The sequence below is a fragment of the Chelmon rostratus genome, chromosome 9, assembly GCF_017976325.1.
Source record: "Chelmon rostratus isolate fCheRos1 chromosome 9, fCheRos1.pri, whole genome shotgun sequence".
NCBI lineage: Eukaryota > Metazoa > Chordata > Actinopteri > Chaetodontiformes > Chaetodontidae > Chelmon > Chelmon rostratus.
This window is the reverse complement of record NC_055666.1, coordinates 12118059-12139410: the sequence shown is the minus strand read 5'-3', so window position 1 is coordinate 12139410 and position 21352 is coordinate 12118059. Positions and strand designations below refer to the sequence as shown.

The 21352-nt window shown below is 42.7% G+C and overlaps 1 protein-coding gene across 1 annotated transcript in view; it reads left to right on the top strand.

Moving 5' to 3' along the window:
* The first annotated feature begins 1403 nt into the window (after positions 1-1403).
* atrx (ATRX chromatin remodeler) overlaps positions 1404-21352 on the top strand; it is a 29342-nt gene continuing 9393 nt past the window's right edge. Inside the window, exons 1-29 of the mRNA XM_041943492.1 lie at positions 1404-1576; positions 3172-3233; positions 3387-3436; positions 3544-3665; positions 3766-3846; positions 3968-4077; positions 4209-4276; positions 4743-6778; positions 6889-6961; positions 7765-7919; positions 8020-8184; positions 8305-8419; positions 8530-8629; positions 8912-9088; positions 10836-10977; positions 11105-11214; positions 11943-12089; positions 12235-12412; positions 12937-13074; positions 13167-13342; positions 13434-13551; positions 14759-14889; positions 15156-15250; positions 15377-15516; positions 16284-16434; positions 16689-16789; positions 17687-17795; positions 17910-18087; positions 18344-18535. Coding sequence (XP_041799426.1) covers positions 3177-3233; positions 3387-3436; positions 3544-3665; positions 3766-3846; positions 3968-4077; positions 4209-4276; positions 4743-6778; positions 6889-6961; positions 7765-7919; positions 8020-8184; positions 8305-8419; positions 8530-8629; positions 8912-9088; positions 10836-10977; positions 11105-11214; positions 11943-12089; positions 12235-12412; positions 12937-13074; positions 13167-13342; positions 13434-13551; positions 14759-14889; positions 15156-15250; positions 15377-15516; positions 16284-16434; positions 16689-16789; positions 17687-17795; positions 17910-18087; positions 18344-18535 — 5415 coding nt within the window. The 5' untranslated portion in view covers positions 1404-1576; positions 3172-3176. The remainder of the gene's footprint in view (positions 1577-3171; positions 3234-3386; positions 3437-3543; positions 3666-3765; positions 3847-3967; positions 4078-4208; positions 4277-4742; positions 6779-6888; positions 6962-7764; positions 7920-8019; positions 8185-8304; positions 8420-8529; positions 8630-8911; positions 9089-10835; positions 10978-11104; positions 11215-11942; positions 12090-12234; positions 12413-12936; positions 13075-13166; positions 13343-13433; positions 13552-14758; positions 14890-15155; positions 15251-15376; positions 15517-16283; positions 16435-16688; positions 16790-17686; positions 17796-17909; positions 18088-18343; positions 18536-21352) is intronic.

Below are 21352 nucleotides of genomic sequence, written 5' to 3'. Positions count from 1 at the left end.
ACTTTTGGCAGCAAAAAACAGAGCTGAAGAAATAAATGATGACCCCGTTCCATTAAAGTGTGCGACAGGGAGCCAGCGCGCAGCCGTTATTAATGGAATTTATAGTAGCACCTTTGCAGTCCTGGTTATGATGTCAAAATGACTGCTCTGAGTAGGCACATGGGAAATATTTTGAGTCAATTTAGCTTTATCTCACACATTAGCAAGAGGAAAATGTGACGATAGTAAAAATAGTAGCAAAAAAAAAAAGGTTCTACTTATATGTTAATGAAAATAAATGATTATATTTAGATTATTGTCTGATGCAGCTGGTCATTGGATGAGTCAGTGACTTGGAAACAAGGCTCAGTTTTAATAAGTGCTGACAGGACAAGCAGAGGAGCATGACTCTGTTTTTAGCTCCTGTCTTTTCATACTGCAACACATTCACATCTCCGCATTTTGCATCCACTACTTCTGTTCTTTTATATTTTGTACTATTGCACCATCAACTGACAACGTTTGAAGAGGAGGCCCATTTCTGGAAAGACGTGTAACTTAGAGGAGTCACAGCGTTCACACCAGGGCAGTCCATCTACTGCCACAGGACAGGCACAGATGCACCAAATAATCATGTTTTTTTTATTTTATTTTTTTTTTACTTTAGTGCATTTGGAAAGTTGCAAACTTCAGAAGACAAATATTCAGAAAAAAGTGTCCAAGCTTATGAAGTACAACCAATGACTGAATGAAATCTGTGGTCCCCAAATGTTGTGGCTTACACTAGGGCCCCCAGTCATGTTTCAGATTTGTTAGCACTTCCTCTAAAAAGACATCTCCCCTCTAAAAATATCACATAGTTTACTTAAATTTCCGTGTGAGGCACATATAGGTAAAATGATGCCACATTTCACAGAGAAAACAGAGAACATGCACATGCAACATTTACTGTGTGACTTCAGTGAACCACATTACTCGTCTGTGTAAAAAGTAGTTAAAAGTAGCTCAACCTCAACCAGGTGACAGTAAAATGTTAACAATCTAATTAACAAATTAATACTGTCATCAATAAATAATAATATTCTTATTCTATCTATCTATCTATCTATCTATCTATCTATCTATCTATCTATCTATCTATCTATCTATCTATCTATCTATCTATCTACATTATTTTGGGAAGTGGAGCTTGGAAGCAGAAACAAAACAGCGCGCCTCTACACCGTATCAACAAATGAATGAAATGGAAATATAGCCGGCAGCATTATATTTCCCAGAGAGAATAACTCTCTCCTCGGCTGAGCGAATCAATAGGCTCCGGTGAGCCTCGACCACTCAGAGCAGGAGAGCATCCGAAGCGGTCAGCCAATAGGAAAACTCACAGGATTTAGGCTCGATGCGCCATTTTACTGCGTCCACAGCCATCCGGCAAGATGGTCCCCTTGCTTTGTCTCCCCTGACCGGAGTTGTTTCGGTATTCTGTGCCTATTCTTTCTTCTGTACCACCCAAAATCCACAAGCTGGACTGAGCAGGGCCACTTGCACCACAAACAAAACGTGTGTCTGTCAGTCAAGAAATGACGACGGTGAAAAGCAGGTAGGTAACACTGTTGAGCCTGTTTGTTTAGACAAGTCAATTTTGCATTGATTACTGTGCTACCTTTGCTAGCGGCGAGCCGGGCCATGAGTGCATATTGGTAGTTAGCAAGCTAGGCTAGCTGAGTTGTTGCTATTAGCTGCGCAGCCGGCAATATTCAAGTTCGTACACACGCAGATTCAGTTGTACATATGATGATTCCAGGGTAAGTGTGAAAGTAATAAGAGCTCCAAGTGCGCTTGTTTGTAAAACTGTAGTGACTTGGTTTGCATTGTAACTTGGTTAGCTCAACGTTGCATCGCTACTTTGGATGCTACGAGGTAACGTTAGTGCCAGGCTGCGGTTAGCGCGCTGTTTCGTGCCATGGCATCGCCAGAGAAGGAAAGGCCTGCGGATGCATTTTTCGGTGCATGCCCATGCATTGGACCTTGTATGAACTGCCGAGATTGCAATGTTGCCAGGGCAACGTGGGGCAGTGAAAAGTAGTAGTTGTGCATTAACGGCAAGCGTTCAGCCTGCTACTGTTAGCAAGCCTGAACTTGGCATCCCTGACAGTGAGGAGTTCCTGTCTTGTCAAAACACAGAAAGGCTGCGTTGAGGAGAAAGAAGGAGCACAGGGCTGCAAATGCAGAAGCATGCGCTGCTTGTTTGGCAAGTGGGCTCTGTTTCTTCGACTGACATGGGGTTTTGGATATATTTTAGGCCTGGTTGCTGCTGGAGGGACTGATAGCTCTACGGCTCATAGCGATCTAATCAGCACATTATGATGACGCAAAACGGCAAAATAAACAGCGGTGCCTCTGTCTCAGGAGCGATGTGCTCCTAATACATGCACGGAAAAGGATGTAGGTAACGCACAGATTTAATGTAATATAATCGAACAAATGCTGTAATTGTGCTTTTTATTAACCGTTCTTTGTGAAGTTTTGTTCCTTTTTTATTTCCTGTAGGCAAACAAAAACCCGAACATAGTCTGTAACCTCTGACATTGCCCCTAACTATCTGGAGAAAACACCCCCGACGAATATAATTCTGTGTAATTGCCGTTATTAAGCAGTCTTGAACATAATTCTATGAATATAATGAATGTTCACACAGCTATGTTTCTATAATGCAATTGTTTTGCATAGTGAACATCCAAAACACAGGTATGTGCATTTGAGATATGATAAGATATTCACTTAGAAAGTTGAAATTTGTGGGTTTTTTTTGTGTGTTTCATCGACTGGTGCTGTTCATTTTCCTGCTGTATTTTCGTGGGCTGTTACATTTGTATGCATGTCCTGCTGTCTTTATAGAATATGTGCATAGTTCTTGCTTGTTCTTCAGTGGACGTTTTAAGCCTTGTACCCGGCAGCCTGGAGAAAATAGTCTCAATTTTTCTCATTTTTGAAGCTCAGCTGCTAAAACATGAAAGAAATACACAAATAGTGGAAAAGTGAACAGAAAAAGTGAAATTGTAATATCAAGTACTGAATGGTACTTGTATGGTAACAGTAAATACACGTAGATATGCCTTTTTTTAAAGGGAGATATTCAACATCTTAATTTACCAGTAATTTCAACACAAAACAAATCTTCACATGTCTCTCCAGGTAAAATGAGTCTGCCCTCTTCTGAATCAAACCTTGACCAAATGGCAGAAAAAGCAGAGGAGGTAAGTATGCAGCCTCTTTGGCAGTCAAAATGTTTTGACCTCTGTTTGTTGCAAGACAATACTGAAAAAAGAAACTACTCCAAAATGCACATATTTTACTGATTTTGGTTCTCAGTGGCTAAGATATTTAAATGAATCTTGTATTCTCATCAGCCTGGTAGCTCAACAGAAACTATGAAGTCCTCCTCTTTTCGCAACCAGAGGTGAGGAGCAGTTTTCTAAACTGTGGCTGTTACTGTTTTCTTTGCAGTTGCATGTGCTCAAGAGTTCTCTCATGATGCAGCTTAAACTATGTGCCAACTCATTTCAGGAAGCCCACCACTGTAGCTAAGCACACTGGACTGAATGAATCCGACGCCTCGGCCCAGAGTGAAAATGAAGGTGCCACTTCTGACAATCCTTCAGACAATAACACAGGCAGCGTATCTAAAGGTATGGTGTACGCAGGTGCTAGTTGGTCTTGATCAGTATGTTATTGACGCTAAATGAAACACTGATTTTCTGTGATTGCCTTGTTATTTCATTTGATTAGGCACTTTAGTGATGAGGCCAGCTGGGAATGAAAATAAAGGTGCCATGAAGCTCAGAGTGGATTTCAAACAGAAAAATACAGGTTATTGCATTTCATTATGTGGAAACTATGTGAGTCTGGTACATTGATGTTCACAATGAGCGTGCATATAAAATGAAATGGAGAAAGTCACAGTTTTTGATTTATTTTCCCTTTATTACAGATGATACCCTGCAGAAGAAGGTGAACTGCACTGCCTGTGGAAAACAAGTAAACCAGTTTCAGCGCAACTCTGTGTATGAGCATCCTGTTCTCAAAGTACTTATTTGCAAGGTAAAATAATGTAAAAATGTAAAATATGCATTTCATATTTTTCCATTGCTATTGCAGTGAAGTTCCACACTGATATTTTAAGTCTTTCCATTCTTACATATTAGTGATCGTATTGCTTCCTCTTCCTCTAGGCATGCTACAAATATTACACAAGTGATGACATCAACAGAGACTCCGATGGCATGGATGAGCAGTGCAGGTACGATATATTACCAAAACCAAAAATATATTCTGATTCATTTGTTAAACTGAAGTGACACAAACATTAATATTACTAATGAGATATGAATTCTAACATAGGCTTGACTTGGCATCTCTAAAGAATATGGTGTTACTTTAATTCTATTGTGACAGTTTTTGTTTGATGTGGCATTCACGTGACAGCCGCACAACCACAAGCGTCTTTTCTTGTGGTTGTGTTTAAAGTGCATGACATAATTAAATTAATGATTTTAATGCCCCTTTGACAGCAACTTATAATGAAATATTGTATTTTTGACCTTTTTTTGTTGTTCTTTCTTTATTTGAAATGATTCTTAGTTTTGAGATATATATCTAAGATCAATCCTTATTCAAGTGCCACTCATTTTTGAAACCTTATTATACTAAGTGACCTTGAACTCAAAGACTTTTATGCCCTAATACTCTGAACTTCCCCCCCCCAGGTGGTGTGCTGAGGGTGGGAAGCTCATCTGCTGTGACTACTGCAACAATGCCTTCTGCAAGAAGTGCATCCTGCGCAACCTGGGCAGAAAGGAGCTGTCAGTCATTACTGATGAGAACTCAAAGTGGCACTGCTATGTATGTCGGTCGGAGCCCCTCCAGGATCTGGTCTCCAAATGCCACAGCATCATGGAAAAACAAGAACTTGTGCAACTCAAGCAGCGAAAACCAGATAAAACTGAGGAACGTGAGAGCAAGAGACACAAGAACAAAACAGTCAAAGAGCACAAAGCAGTTGTCAATGGAAAAGAACACATCGAAGGCTCAGGGACCATGACATTCTCCTACAAAAAACTGCAGGTACCCAAAGAACTTATAAAGAAAGCAAAAAAGCTTGTTGAAACCACAACTGGTCTGAACAATACTTTCATCCAGTTCATCCAACAGGCGGAAGAGGAGCAGGGAGATAAGTCTATCAGGTATCGGCATTTGAAAGCCTTCAAGGCCGTGCTTGCCGATTTGAAAAAAGCCCACAGTGCTTTGGAGGAGGCTTTGGGGCCTGAATTCAGAAACATGGAGGTGCAGAATGGAAACGAAGGGCAACTCATTGTGAGGAAGAGCACTGATGTTGTGGCCCCTCTAGTAAACGACCACATGGATACTGTAGCGGATGCAGTAGATGGAGCTGACGCAGCAGAGGAGCAGCCGGACGAGGACCGGCATGATCAGCAGGACGAGGACCAGCATGATCAGCCGGACGAGGAGCAGCAGGAGGAGCACCATAACGAGCACGATGTGGCTAATTATGACACTGAAATGACAGACAACCAAACAGAAACCGATGTAACCAAAAAGACAATTCAAACTGAAGTCTGTGATGATGGGCTAGTGTCAACTGGTGAAATGTCCCTCGATCACGACATTATGTCTGTGCCTCCTTCAGTTCCCGAAGAGCTTTTTCAGATGGTGGAGAGTCTTGCGGATTCCACCATGCTCTCACTGACTGACACCAATTTGGTCACAGACGCTGAAAAAGATACTGAAAATATGCAGTCAAATGAAAACCTAACAGACTCTCAACGGCCACAGCCCAAGGTGAAAAACCTCATAGTCAAACTAACTCCTGTGCCAGTCGTGACAACATGTGGGTCTAGGTCCTCTAGGTCCAAAAACAGAGAAAAAGATGGAGAGATGCAGAAAAAGTCAAAAGAAGACAAATGTGAAGCGGAGAAAGAGGATTCTGCTGATGCAGAAGATGGGACAAACAGCTCACCACCCAGCCGCCGCTCTAGTAGAGTGAAGACGACTCCCTTGAGGAAGCAGGCTGAGAATAAGGCCAAGGAAGAGTCCTCTGAGTCAGAGTCGGAGGATGATAGCAAGGGCAAGGCCAAATCCTCCAAGAAATCCAGCAACACCAAAAAAGAGGATCGGAAGCAGACCAAGGTTTCAGAGAAAAAAACAGTGGACTCTGATGACTCGGACGAAGTTCCTAGCATACTTCTAGAGAAAGCTGCAGCATGCCACAGCACAGATGAGGAGCCAGGAAGCACGGGTGCTAAAAAGCGTTTATTCAAACTAAACAACACATCCACACAGGATACAGAGAAAGCGTCCAAACGCAAACGGAAGTCCGAAAGCTCTGGTTCAGACTTTGAGAACACAAACAAAAAGACATCCAAGAAGAAGAAACAGAACGGCTCAGACTCCTCCAACTCCGACTCGGACCAAGAGAAGGAGACAAAAAGTAAAGTGGGCACAACAAAGAGGAGATCTACCCGTGTGAAGAAACAAGACGGTGCAAAAGAGGACGACAAAAAGTCACCCGAGAAAAAGACAGCAGAGAGGAAAAGGTCTTATGAAAAGAAGCGCAAGGGAAGGAGCTCCAGATCCGCCTCCAAGCTGCAGTCATCTTCTAGTGAAGATGAGGAGGAGCAGCAGGCTGAAGAAGACTCCGGGGAGGACAGCGACGCGCAAAAGATGAAACCCATTGTGGAGGATAACATGGTGGGAGGTGGTGCACGTTTCCATCAGTCCTCAGGTAATTTTATCCATAAGCGAGGAGCATTTATTGGTGCTGAGCCCAGCATCTATCTAACTATGACACAATTTAGCCAACCTGACTTTTATGTATGTTATTTTGTTGCGTAGGAGACGAAATGGATGATAAAGAGAGAGTTTCTCGGGTTTGTGAAGATGATGACGATGATGATCCTGAAAACAGGTACTTAGAAAACAACAATATTGCAAAGTTAAAAACATAAGACGCGTCAGAGTGAAACTTACTAACTTTCAAAATAGAAGCTTTAAGGTTTCAAATGAGAGCAACAGAGATGCAATAGAGGTGCATTATCACCAACAAATGTCGCTCTCATGTCAGGTCATGTGAGAACGTGGTAGGCAGTCCTGCTGCCCAAATCACGTGACCTTGTGAGGCAGTGTGATTGCTCCATCTTGCCTCCCGCCCTGAATATATAGCAGAGGATGTCTGGACCTGATTCTGTGGACATTGTGTGGAGTTGCCCTTTCACACATGTCAGATGCGTTGTCATGTACTGGAAATATTAGTTTAAGTGAGGGGTGGCGCCCGGGTAGAGCATGCGGTGGGAGGAGGTGGAGGACTCATCTGTAATGATGACTGTTTTTGCGTTGATATCAATACTACATGTATTTGTACACTATCAACAATGTCAACAAAAGCGTGGAAAGCAATATACAGGCATGCTGAAAAGTGTGTTGATGATTACACTGCTTGCAAGCTCATCAACACACCCACTCGCCCGCTGTGTAGCAGGGTAGCAGTGCATACACTGTGAACGACACTGTGTGTAAATATGGCTTAAGGGATAGCTACTGTGATGGAAACAGTTTTGCCAAATCTCTATTGTTGGACACATTTCTATCATCGCATGTCATACTGTCACACTGCTCAACCCTAGTTTCTTCCATCAATAGGATAATTTTGGCCAAACATGTTTTTATTATGTAATTCATGCCTCTCTGTCTTTTTTCACTTTTCTCCTGAAGGATTGCAAAGAAAATGCTTCTCGCCCAAATAAAATCCAACTATTCTTCTGGAGCAGAGAGCTCCTCTGATGATGAAGGAGCCAATAAGGACAAAAAGTCCTCCAAGAAAGTTAAAAAAGAGGATGAGGATGAGGATGCAGAAGAAGAGCAGGAAGGTAGCATACATTTCCTAAATATAACATTTATTTTTTTTTCTTTTCAAATAAGGCTCTTTTATTGTGTATCATCTCAAACTATTTGCTTCTCTGTTTGAAGATGAGGATTCAGAAGACTCGAGTTCTGATGTCGAAGTGAAGAAGCGTGGCAGACGGCACAAATTGCTTTCCCAGAAGCTCTCGCTGAGTGAGGGCGAATCAGGAGACGAGAAAGCTGCCAGTAAAGAGAAGAACAAGGGCGGCAAGAAGAAGTCGGGGCAGAAAGGTTCATTCTGAAATTTGCCGTGTGTGTGTCATGTCGAACAATATGGGCCCAAATATTCTGAACTGTGTGAGACCAGCATGTGACTTTTGTTCCTTTGTCTTTTATTTGCCTGCCTGTCAGTGGGTAGCGATGACTCTGAAGACTCAGACTTTGAGAAGGCAGTCTCCAGCGCAGAGTCGGGGATAAGTGAAGAGCTTAGTGAATCAGAGAATGACGGGAAGCGTCGAAAGACCAGGTGAGAAGAGAGAGCCCTAACCAATCAATAGCAGTACTGCTTTACTGTCACTGCATCTGGATTGATCTCCTGCTGCTCTTGCTTATGTGAATTCTGCTTTGTGTCTGTAGATCTGCGAAGAAGAAGGATGAGGAGAAACAGAGAAGTTACAAGCAGAAGAAGAAGCGGCGCAGGATCAAAGTTCAGGAGTCCTCCTCCAGCAATGAGAAGGTGTTTAAAATGCAGCGTGCTTGGTAGTCGTCTTGAACTATCCCAATTTTTTTTTTTTCAAGGCAGGATTTGCCAGTTGGAGGAGATGGACCCACATAGCATTTACTAGTCAAGTCATGCATGACACATAAAATGTTATTTGAACTTCCCCCTGGAGTGTGTTGTGAAGATTATTGAGGGCACAAATTAATCATAGGGTAGCTTGGCTGCTGATCATAGGGAGTGAATTTTTTTCCTAAGGGCTGAAGATCAGAGGGCTGAACTTTGTGATCATTTCCACAGAGCGGAGGGGAAGATGATGAGGACCAAGATGGAGAAGACCGCAAAGGACGCAAAAAGATCCGCAAAATCCTGAAGGATGACAAGCTGCGGACAGAGACGAGAGATGCTCTGAAAGAAGAGGAGGAGAGGAGGAAACGTATAGCTGAGAGAGAGGCGCTCAGGAAGAAACTTCGAGAGGTAAAACTGAGCTGTTGCTTTCTCAACACGAGCGTTTGGTAGTCTCCTGGTAATACTGCATGCCAGGCAAGATTCAGTCTCATCTTAGTCAATGACAACTAGTTTTTTTTTTTGTGCTGTCAGGTTATATTGAACATTTCTGTCAAGCAAGTATAGTCATTCATTTTTTGTCAGTTTAGTCAAACTTATTTAACACAAGATTTATCTTGTCATTATAAGATAGGATAAGATAAAACTTAATTTATCCCCAGCTGTGGAAATTTGGGCATGACAGCAGCATGTGATAGCAGTGGGAAGAAAAATAGGAGCAGAGGTAGAGAACATTAGAGAAAAAAACAAAAATAAAAAGTAGACATCTTCTCAGGAGATGGAGATGACTTTGGACCTTTCTATACATCATCAGTGTTCGTGGACCAGTTATTGTTTAGGTGTACACCTAGGTATTTGTACTCCTCCATGATCTCTGTCAAATCCCTGGATGCACAACGGTGTAGTCTGTGGTGCTTTCCTGTGGAAGCTAATCACCATCTCCTTGGTCTTGCCGGCATTGATGTGCAGGTGGTTTAGTCCACACCAGTCGACAAAGTTAGTGATGACTTCCCTGTATTCCAAATCATTCCCCTGCGATACACATCCAACGATGGCTGTATCGTCGGGAACTTCTGGAGGTGGCAGCTGGTTGTGTTGTGTCTGAAGTCTGATGTGTAGAGGGTGAAGAGGAAAGGAGAGAGCACAGTACCCTGTGGAGCCCCTGTGGTGCAAAGTACTACATCCGACACACAGTCGTGAAGCCTCACATACTGTGGTCTGTTGGTGAGGTAGTCGATGGTCCATGCAGCCAGGTGACAGTCTAATGAATCTGAATCTGAAAACACAGGTTAAATATCTAAGAATACAGATTTGCATTTAATCATCAATACATCCAGGGTGATTTCCATGACAAATTAGATCAAATCAACTTTGGTGGTAAAAATAGTAGGTAGGAAAAATAAACACAGCATTTTTATGTCACCAAATACATCAGTTAGTACATAGTAACACAGGTGTTAGGTGCATACTGGGCTAGTGTTTCTGATCACAAGATCTATAGTTTTTAGCTAGTTTTAAAGCTCCTACTGCTGCTTTAGATAAACCTGCAATGTAGCTGAAACATCAGCATACAGAACACACACACACACACACACACACACACCCTCACCCTCAGCCTCAGTTTAGACTTGATAGAGCTCATTGTATGCCGCCGATAGTCCTGACATGGCACGCATAGTGCGGGACACGAAACTACTGCACTGAAAAACACAGTCAAGAATATTTCCATGTAATGAGCGATTTTGTTTCTTATTTTTCAAGCTACATTTTAGTCCCGCCTCTTTTTAGTCAACAACGTGCATGTTGATATAGTTGCAGTACTACCGGCTTGTGTACATTAACTTCACTGTCACTTAATGTATCTGAGTTAAACTCCGGTATGTGTTCATTGAATCACAGTTCTGTTCAAAATAAAATGAGCTTTTGTTTTCATTAGAATCATGCACTGGCCATTATGACTTACTTGCAGAATTACAGTTCTATGGTAAGATTGTGTATCCCCAGGGTATTAAAAATAAAAATATAAAAACCAGACACCTATTTAAAGTAGCAAAATATATTTTTGTTTCAGGCATTGTTTGATTTACTTTTCTTTGGAAATGAAGCTGAGATGTTTTCATGCAGCTCCCCTCTCTCTCTGTCTTTGATCCTTTTTCAGGTGATTGTGGTGGAGGAGTCTTCTCAGGTGACCTGTCCCATCACCACCAAGCTGGTGCTGGATGAGGATGAAGAGACAAAGGAGCCGCTTGTGCAGGTGCACAGGAACCTTGTCACAAAGCTCAAACCTCACCAGGTTGATGGTAAGGACACAGTAAATTCAGTCACAAAAAATCAGCAGCTCAACAGCAATATTGTTTATGTGAATACACAGAGGTGCTCTGGACTAATGTCAGCCTTTGTTTGTTTGTTTGTTTATTTATACTTTAGGGGTTCAGTTCATGTGGGACTGCTGCTGTGAATCTGTGAAGAAGATTGAGAAGTCTGCTGGTTCCGGCTGCATCCTTGCTCACTGTATGGGGCTGGGAAAAACTCTGCAGGTACAGAGGAGGGCGCAGCATGAAAATTACACCAATGCTGTGCAATATGGGAGGAAATAAGCAACACTCTTAACTCTTGGGATTCGTACCTAGTCGTGTCAGACATTTTGGTACATATCTACAGGATGTACCTGGAATTTCGTATTTGATTTTAAAATAATTTAACAGAAGTCTGTCTGAACCAGTTACAAAACTGAATTGTCAAACATTATATTCTCACCCTTTCGTTCAAGTGCTACATATTCTTTGTTTCTCCCTAACACCAGACATATACCACACAAACTAGCAGTTAGAGCTGCAATGATTAGTCAGTTATAATCAATTAGTTGATCAAAACAAAATTCATCGCCAACCATTAAGCATTTTATTGTTTCAGTCATTTTTCAATCAAGAATGTTTGAGAACATTTGCAGGGCCGAACTTATTAAATTTAAAGAGATGATGATTTTCTTTGTTATTTTTGATGACAGTTAATGAAGAGTCTTTGGGTTTTGTACTGTTGGTTGGACAAAAGAAACAGTTTGAAGATGACACTTTAAGGTCTGGGAGATTGTGATGAGCATTTTTTGACATTTCATAGACTGAGCGATGAATTGATTGATCGATCGTAAAAATAACCAGCAGATTAATCGATAATGAAAATAATTGTTAGTTGCAGCCCTGTGTGTCTGCATGTGTCTCTGTGTGTGCCAGCTATGTTCAACCATAGTTCTGTTTTTGCCCTGTAGGTGGTGACATTCCTTCACACTTTGCTGCTTTGTGACAAGCTGGAGTTCAGCACAGCCTTGGTGGTTTGTCCCCTGAACACTGTCCTTAATTGGCTCAACGAGTTTGAGAAGTGGCAAAATGGAATGAAGGATGATGAGAGTTTAGAGGTAAGCAGTTTCTTTCGCAGCCTTTCAAGTAGTGCCTATTTCACAGGGCTGCTATTTGTTTTTTCTTGTGTGTATATGTGTCCATGATTTCTTCTTCTTCTTTATTCAATTTTTGCTTGATCGATCTCTGTTGTGTGTTTACCAGGTGACTGAGCTAGCCACGGTAAAGAGGCCACAGGAGCGAGCATACAACCTCCAACGATGGCAAGATACAGGTGGCGTTATGATCATCGGCTACGAGATGTACCGAAACCTCACGCAGGGCAGGAACATCAAGAGCAAAAAGCTCAAAGAAACCTTTCAGAAGACACTGGTAGATCCAGGTACAATGATGTTTAAATGTGTTTTATGTTACATATATGAGCTCTTTTTAATGAGGGTTTGAACAGAAAAAAATGTCTGTGATATTTTCGATTCTGGTTCGGACCATTTTCACTTATGTTGTCTCAGAAATGATGGATAGCTGTTTTCTGGCCTCTGCTGGAACAGTCACATGTTTAGTTAATGCAACTTTCATTAGTCACGTTCATTAGTGTTTTGGTCCACCATTCAAAATATCAATGGTTCTTGTAAGGAAAGATGGACTGTCATGGAAGATGTTAAAGAAATTGTTCAGGTAATGATTCATCAATGCATGAGTAAAGCACTGCTCAGATACATTTTCTTAGAATTTAATTGAAAATTTACAGCTGGCATCCATTATACATTTATTTTCGAATGACACCATATGTGGCATTGGTCAACTTAGTCTCCACCAGCTCATACTGTTGAATTGCACCTCTTTTGTCAAATATGTCTCCAGTTGTACTTGCACCTGTGATGAGCTTTTCTCTTCAATGATCACCAGGTCCAGACTTGGTGATCTGTGATGAAGGTCACATTCTGAAGAACGAGGCATCTGCAGTGTCCAAAGCGATGAATTCTATCAGGACGCGAAGGAGGGTTGTGCTGACTGGAACGCCTCTGCAAAACAACCTTGTTGAATGTGAGGCTGCCTGGTTATATAAATGACGTTAGACCCAGATTTAGCGTTGTGGGGAATTTATCTAAAATGTGTGATCTTTGTCTCCTTACTAGACCACTGCATGGTGAACTTCATCAAGGAGAACCTGCTTGGGTCAATTAAGGAGTTCAGGAACCGCTTCATTAACCCCATCCAGAATGGTCAGTGTGCTGATTCTACGTTACATGATGTCCGGATCATGAAGAAGAGGGCTCACATCCTCTATGAGATGCTTGCCGGCTGTGTCCAGGTAAAAATAAAAGTGGCTACAACTATTGACTCAGGGTCTCTTTGACCTCTTTTCTTTGCCTCCTAAAGAGGATTTTTTTTGTTTCCCACAGAGGAAAGATTACACGGCACTCACAAAGTTCCTGCCTCCCAAACACGAGTATGTGTTGTCCATTAGAGTGACCCCGCTGCAGTGTAAACTGTACAGATACTACCTGGAGCACTTCACAGGTGAGAACAATGCACTAATGCACCTTCTTTGAGTTTTTGTTGCACAGCAGCACAGGGTGTTCAGTACCACTTGCGTGATTTATTCAAACTACTCTCATCTTTTCGGATGTTGGGAGCAGCAGGGCCTCTAGAGGCAGCTAACAAGGTTTTTACAGTGTCAGTTCTGATTGCCCAGACAGGGATTTAGCCTAGTCGTAGACAAAAACAAAATTCAATAGAGAATTCCACTGGAAAACATGCGTAGTCTAGGACTAGGCTAAATCCTACTGCAGGAGTCTTGTTTCTCTTTAAAGTGCTCTCTTGACTGGATGTCATTTACTCAGACAAGGTTTTTAGATAAATGGAAGGCCTTTCTGGTCTCTCACTTCGTGCTGCATTGTTAAGTCGTTTAGTGGACTTTCCTCGCAGAATGTGGCCCAGGACGTACGTGTGTGTGTCTGTGTGTGTGTGTGTGTATAAGAGTGGCAGCTGGCAGAGTGCCGCAGGCAGGGTTTAAGCCCAGTTTCCCACGTCTCCCTAATGAAGAGCTCTGGGAGAGAGGGAACAGAGGGTGGGGGGTAAAAGGGGGGAATGTGGGGGCATAAAGGAAAGGGAAAGAAATTTAGAGGGAGGAGGGGCCAGAGGTTTTACACCAAAAGCGAAAACAAAGAACAGGAGAGCCGGGGTGTAAGAAGAGGAGTGATGGGGGGGGGTTTGGCGGTATGTGCTGTGGCTCATTAGGCTGGGTTGTCCACAGGGCACAGTGCTGATGTTGTGACTGTGGCTCTGGACCTCCACAGACCACCAGTCGGTCTGCAGGGGGGCAATGGCTGCGCATGTTGCTTATGTTAAACCTACCGTAATTTCTGACTTCTCAGGGTCAATGCAGGCCAACACACAGAGCAGTTTCAACATTAACATTTCAGCAGCTGCCACTCACTCCAGTTTGTAAATCCACTGATTAAACAGATCAGACTATCAGACAGAAGTTGCAGATTGGATGTTGCTGTCAAAAAATGGCCGACACTTACTGCTTGGTATGGTTTGTTTCGTGTAAATAATAATGACTTCATAATCATGGGTGGACATCAGTGTTCCCCAATCAAGTTTTGTTTTACTTCATTTTCCACACTAGCCTGTATGTATGAAGAGATTGAGGGCACGCTGTCAAGTACATAATGCAAACACACATCCATCTTTCTCCACAAACTATTTCCCTTGTGTGCAGGTGTGGGGAATGCTTTGGAGGGGGGCCGGGGCCGCGCAGGGACCAAACTCTTCCAGGATTTCCAGATGCTCAGCAGAATCTGGACCCATCCCTGGTGCCTTCAGCTGGACTACATCAGTAAAGAAAACAGGGTAGGGCTGGGGAAGACGGGATGAAACCACACTGTACACTAACTGAAAAACTGAGAATACATTAGCACAAATCACACACACTGTGGGAAAACAATAGAAACGTAGTGTTGACAGGTCATGCACCAGGGGGGAATAACACACGTATCAGCACTGCGGCAAAAATTTTCCCTTATGCATCATTTCTGCTGCCCACGATCGAGCACTCAGTGTTTGGTTGACCTATATCATCGCTTTGTCGAGACTCATGCGAGCGTACTCTCTTGCAGGGGTTCTTTGACGAAGACAGTATGGATGAGTTCATCGCATCAGAAACAGAAGAGTCCTCCATGAGTCTGACCTCTGAGGATGAAAAGATAAAAAAGTAAAATAAGATTTGTTTGACAACATTTGTCCTTGTTGTACACTGGTACAGAGATGACCTCATTTAACTGCCCTTCTCTCTTCCATCTGTTACTCCCACTGATCCACCATTCCTCCTTCCTAATAGGAAAAAGAAGCAAGGGAAGGGAAAAAAGAGAGGATCTGATGACTCGGACAGTGATGACGTGGAGGTCATCAAAGAGTGGAACACCAGCTCTCGGGGCAGAAACGGAGAGGGTCGAAACAGACAAGCACCTGTAGAGGAACGTAAGTTTTTTGTCCATATGGGAGCATTATGCTCAGTTGGCCGGGTGTTAGAGGTGCCAGAATGCATGTACGGGAATAACTGGGGTGTCTCGCCTCTGATGAAAATGATTTAACACATGATGGATAGTAGCTTTGCAGAGGCCAGGCTAATTATCACAAGCTCAATCTTTGTTCCTAGATACTCTGAAGAATGTCCCCTTACAATTGATTTAAGCTGGCAGAGAGAAGTCAATGGACCAACAATAAGCAGTGATGTTTGACCAAGAACTGTATACAGCTTTTGAGTTTCTGACTGGTTAAAGGTGATCCGTTCAACTGTAAAGCAGTTTTGCTCTGTGTTTGTTGATGACACTCCTACCCAAGAAAGCTCCCTTTGAGTGTGAGCTCAAGAAAAACAAAAACTAATGCAATGCTTTACAGGTCACTGTATTATAGACGCCATTTTATTATTATATCTATAAAGTTGGTGGAGTCAAAAGTAAGAAATTAAAATTAAAATGCACAAATAAAGTAACCCAAAAGTAAACAAAAAACAAGACCGCAAACATTGGGAAATTGATTGTATAGACATATTAAGAACAGAGTAAAATGAGCATATTTAGTGGCATTCTTGCTTCAGCAACGAATATCTGCGCACACTGCAGTTGTACCGTAGCAGAGAAACATGTAATAATTAAATTTTAATGATAATTAGTTTTTGTTAGAGCTTGTTGTTGTGGGACTACCGAGCACATCGAGACTAATCTGTTACTTTGTGTATCAAACAGCTCAGACCACTGGCTCAGCACCAGGGAGTCCCACTCCTGACTGGCACAAGGAGTTTGTCACAGAGGCTGACTCAGAGATCCTGGAGCACTCTGGGAAGATGACGCTCCTGTTTGAGATCCTGCGCATGGCAGAGGAAGTAGATGATAAAGTGTAAGTGTGTCTGTACTAGAGAGACTGAATTGGTTTGGCTGATTAATTGGCAGCAACAGGACGTTTACAAACTATCTGTATTGTATTAGTCTTTAAAATGCCACTATTGGTCGACCTCTTGTCTGTGCTTGATGTGCTGATAAAACCTTTATGGCCTTTTCTGTCATGTAGTTTGTTTGCAGTGTTAATGAAAGTGTTTGGGATAACCACAGAGTGACATGCAGCTGTGGCACTGGTGCATCTTCTGTCCTCAGGTTGGTGTTCAGTCAGTCTCTCATCTCTCTGGACCTGATTGAGGACTTCCTGGAGCTGTCTTGCAGAGCTAAAGATGAAGACAAACTCTCCCCATACAAAGGTACTTTTTCAGTGCAGTCTGACTTCATTTATTCAGGAAGTTCTCGCTGTACTCAAGTCGACGTACCTGTCAATGTGTTAGCCTTATTTCAGCAAACGATCCTACTATTGCCAATGATTGGCTTCCCTCTTAAAGTTAGGATCTGAGAGGCTGCTCCTGGTTTCATGATGTGCTAAAATCACAGAGCAATGTTTAATAATATCAGCCAGCTACTGACTTATGGAGGTTGAGGAGCCCAGTTGTCTGTCCTAAGCTTCATTTTTGTGGTTTTACACTGTCGTCTTTGAACTGACAAAACTGTGTGAGATATAAAAAATGCCAACATTAGTGTTGGAGAGGGCTGGAGTATTTTCATATGGAGATGCAGGTTTCACACTCGTACAGCAGACAGCCCACATGCAACATGTAGTCTTGTACACGTTTGTGTGCTTATTATCCTTGAACACACACAGACACACATGCTCACCGCTGCTGGTGTAAGGTCATGTTCCTAATTAAACTTCAGCAGCTGTTTTTACTTTCATTTTGAAAATGATTAGACCTTGACTTTTTATTCCACAAAAAAATGTTTGCTCAAGGGTTTGTAATTTGTAATGAAAAGATCACAGTGCCGTAATTGGAAACATACTGAAATGTTGGTTATGAAGGCGTGCGTGCGTGCGTGTGTGTGTTTATGCGTGCGTGTGTTTGGGGAGGGGGGTTGCCATCTTGAAGGCTAAACACTGCAGGCCTCTAAGTAACACTACCATCTATCTGCTGTCTGCCAAAACCCAAACTAAGTCTTTCTGACAGGGAAAAAGCTTAGTTGATGGTGACACGTGTGTTTTTTAAGGTTTTGTGGAGCGTAGATGTGGATGTTGAATAGCCATAGTCAGATTTTTTACTATGTCTCTAAAGGTGAAGGCAAGTGGTTCAGGAATATTGACTACTATCGCCTGGATGGCTCCACCAGTGCCACTACCAGGAAGAAGTGGGCTGAAGAGTTTAATGACACCAGTAACACAAGGTAAAATACTTTTGGTATAAACAACACGTTTTTGACGGTTAATGCCTAAAATGTAAATGGTTCCATCGTGCATTTTTAAGCACTAACTCACTGCATCCTCTTATACTTTCCCAGAGGTCGTTTGTTCCTCATTTCCACACGAGCTGGCTCTCTTGGCATCAACCTGGTGGCAGCCAACAGGGTCATCATCTTCGACGCCTCCTGGAACCCCTCCTACGACGTCCAAAGTATCTTCAGGGTCTACCGCTTTGGCCAGCTTAAGACTGTCTATGTGTACAGGTTCCTGGCCCAGGTGAGCTGCTTTGGTCATTTCTGTGGATGTGCTGTTTGATTGGCCACCGATCGTCAACCAAGAGATGATTCTAAACACGTCATCCGTGATCACTGTGTCTGTTACTTGATCACGATCCCTCTTAAGTTTGGTGTTAAAAGGTTTGGACAGCTTGTGTGTAACCTGCTTTATTTTTTGACACATAATGAGTTTCAGAACATCCATATCTAGAAACAGTTGAAGGTAATATTAAACTTACTTCACTTTCTTCTTTCAGGGCACAATGGAGGAGAAGATTTATGACCGGCAGGTAACCAAGCAGTCTCTGTCATTCCGGGTGGTAGACCAGCAGCAGATTGAAAGGCACTTTACGACGAACGAGCTGGCTGAGCTCTACACCTTTGAGCCGGACACACTGGATGATCCCTCAGGGAAGAAGAGCAAGAAAGCCACGCCCTTGCTCCCTAAGGTAAACATGTATATATGTATGTACACCATGTATGTACTTAGATTGTTCAAATATGGTGTTGTTGGACCTAGCATATATTTATAAATTCAAGTTAAAAAAAAATCATACACGTTGTTGGACTTTGATGAACCATTGATGGAGATTTCATGGTTTTCTTTAAACTGATCCCTTCGGGAAATGAGGACAAACGGGCTGAAACCAATTAACAGTAGTAAAATAGTCTTTTTTCCTTCAACAAACATGGCACAGAATGCCAATTTAAATGCCAAGTTTGTTTTTCCAAGCTTGCACAAGTAGTATGTTCTTCCTTTTGAAGTTTAGCACTTCAGTGATAAACTGTTATTTAAACTCGGTTCCAGCTTGTATCCTGCTTGGCCTTTCCCGGATCTTTCTGTTTCTTCTCGTTTCCTTTCATAATCCTGCGCTTGCCTCTTCTCTCTTAATGCAGGTGCTCTGTCACTATTTGGGCCCCCTGGGGTTTAATAAGAACACACAGCCCTTACATGGACCATCCAACCCCGCGCAGCTGCACAGATTTGTCTGTTTACAGTTATTTACTAAATAGTCTTCTCATTGCAACACTGCTGCTGCCCAGCTATAAACCTGTACTCCTCTTTTCTCTTTTTTTCATTAATTCCTTCTTTGTTGATCTTTGAATTACTCCCATGCTTTCCCACTCCTTCCCTTTTTTGCAGTCTTTGGGTTTATTCAGATCATCTTAAGTGGTTTTTACTTCTTTGTTTTGGTTTGACCTGGGTTACTCCGTAGAAACCTGTAAACAGAATGGATGAAAAGAAACACTGTATCTCCGACTCGCTTGCTCTTTCACCGGACAGTTGAGAGGCCTTTCAGTGCACCTTAATGGAAAATCTGTTTTCCATTTACACTGTCAAAAGATCTTTATCGCTATTCCTTTCATGGGTATTAACAGGTAGAAGCACCGCATGAATCCACTCAGCCGGCAGCTGATATCATTGCTCTCACCTTCCATACTCTTCTAAACCAGGAGTAGTCTACTTACAGTGCAGCGGAGCACAGTTGGAGATTTGAAGAGGAAAGATGTGTTCACTGAGCTGCGGCCTGTCAGATGTGTATGATCTTTAATGAGCCCAGTGACATTTATGTGACACAGTATTAAAGACGGAGAGGCTGACAAGCTCTTTAACAAGCTGACCTGTTTTGGCCAGGGGGTTAACTGTGATGTGGCAGCAGGACTTGCAGTATTACGGAAGGAATTTGCCGTCTGGAATGATGTGAAGATGAGTCAGACGCCCTCCATCACTTTGAGCCAACAACACTCTGCACAGAAGGAGAGAGTGATTCGAGCCACGGCAGAGAGAGTTTTGTGCTCATTCTCCTAAACTCTTCACGCTGTGAACTGCTGTTTTCTCAGCCACAAAGGGCATATAGCTCTAATCACACAGGCCATGGAGGCAGTGCTTGATATTTATGCTTAAGAAGCTGAGTTGGAATTATTTTTGTCTCACCTTTTGCTTGTGCCAAGCCTTGTTGAGGGAAAAACTCACGATGGTTGTCTTTCCTCTGCAATCATTCTCACCTACCTATTGCTGATATGCTGCTATATGCTGTTGTTATTTCTGCACCACCGACACCTTGTACCTCACCTTTCTTTCCACTTTACTCCGCCTTATCCTGACTGATGTCTTCACTCTCTTCTCCGTCCACCATGACCCCACCCCGTCTTTTCCTCGCCATCATCGCAACCATCTGTTGCTCTGACTCGCCACTCTGCCTCCGAATGTTCAAAGCGAGCTCAGTAAAGTTGTTTTTCTTCTTCTTCTCCCTCTGGCCTACCCTGCATGATGAAGGGTCATTATTTAAACCCCTCTCTTAAAGATGTCTCTGTGCTCTTCAGAGAAACTAATTGGAGACAAAGGAAGCAGGAGCACTTCCCCCTAATGACAAAGAAGGTTCTCTCAGCCCAGACATGAGATTTTGACTCCCCACCCACCCATCCTGAGACACCCTCAACTATTTCCTGTTCATCACACTTGTCTCTTCAATCTAACATGTGACCGTGTTTTCAATGGGACGTAAACATAGCCATTTTTTATACAACGCCACAGCATTCTCTGCAAAAGTTGCTGGCTTGTACGCTGTCGGTCAAGCTGGCAGGCTGTGGGCGTGCTTCACTCTCTGTGCTCTCAGCAGGTGATGGCTACAGTGGTCATTAGGCTCTGTCAGGTACACTGAAAGCTTGTGGTGGGGAGGGTGCACTCGAGCTACAGTATAGACAGGAGCAGACTGTAGCAATAAGCCACACCATGCTTGTCTCATTAGGGGTAGGAAGTCACTTTGACCTTAATGGAAAATCCCCCTCGAATACTCTGTAAGCATTATATATCATCAGTCAGTGATGTTCAGTGGAATACAGGGGTTATTTTGTGATGAAAGTTTTGTAAATTACTTTTTACTGGCCCCGTCTTTATCAACTTGGATAAGTGGTTTTTCATACATCCCAGAATGCCAACTTTCAGAAAACATGCCTGAGCTTGTTGCGTTGCAGATGGAGAGAACAGTGTTAGTCACGACAAAAGACAGAGTTGGCTGTGTCCAACCATTTCTGTACCTTCTCTGAATCCCACAATCTGACAGTCACACCCACTTCACTGTGATTGGCCAGCTGTGCAGATGTGAGGAAGGAGCTAGGGTTTGAACTTCACTCTTACGCTTGCTTTCTTTACACTTTTCATGTACACAACAAATGCAGCACCATAAATACCTTCCAGAAGAGACTGATTGAAAATGTGCATCGCCTCTCTTGATTGCAGGCTTTTCACCCCACCCTCTCGTGTG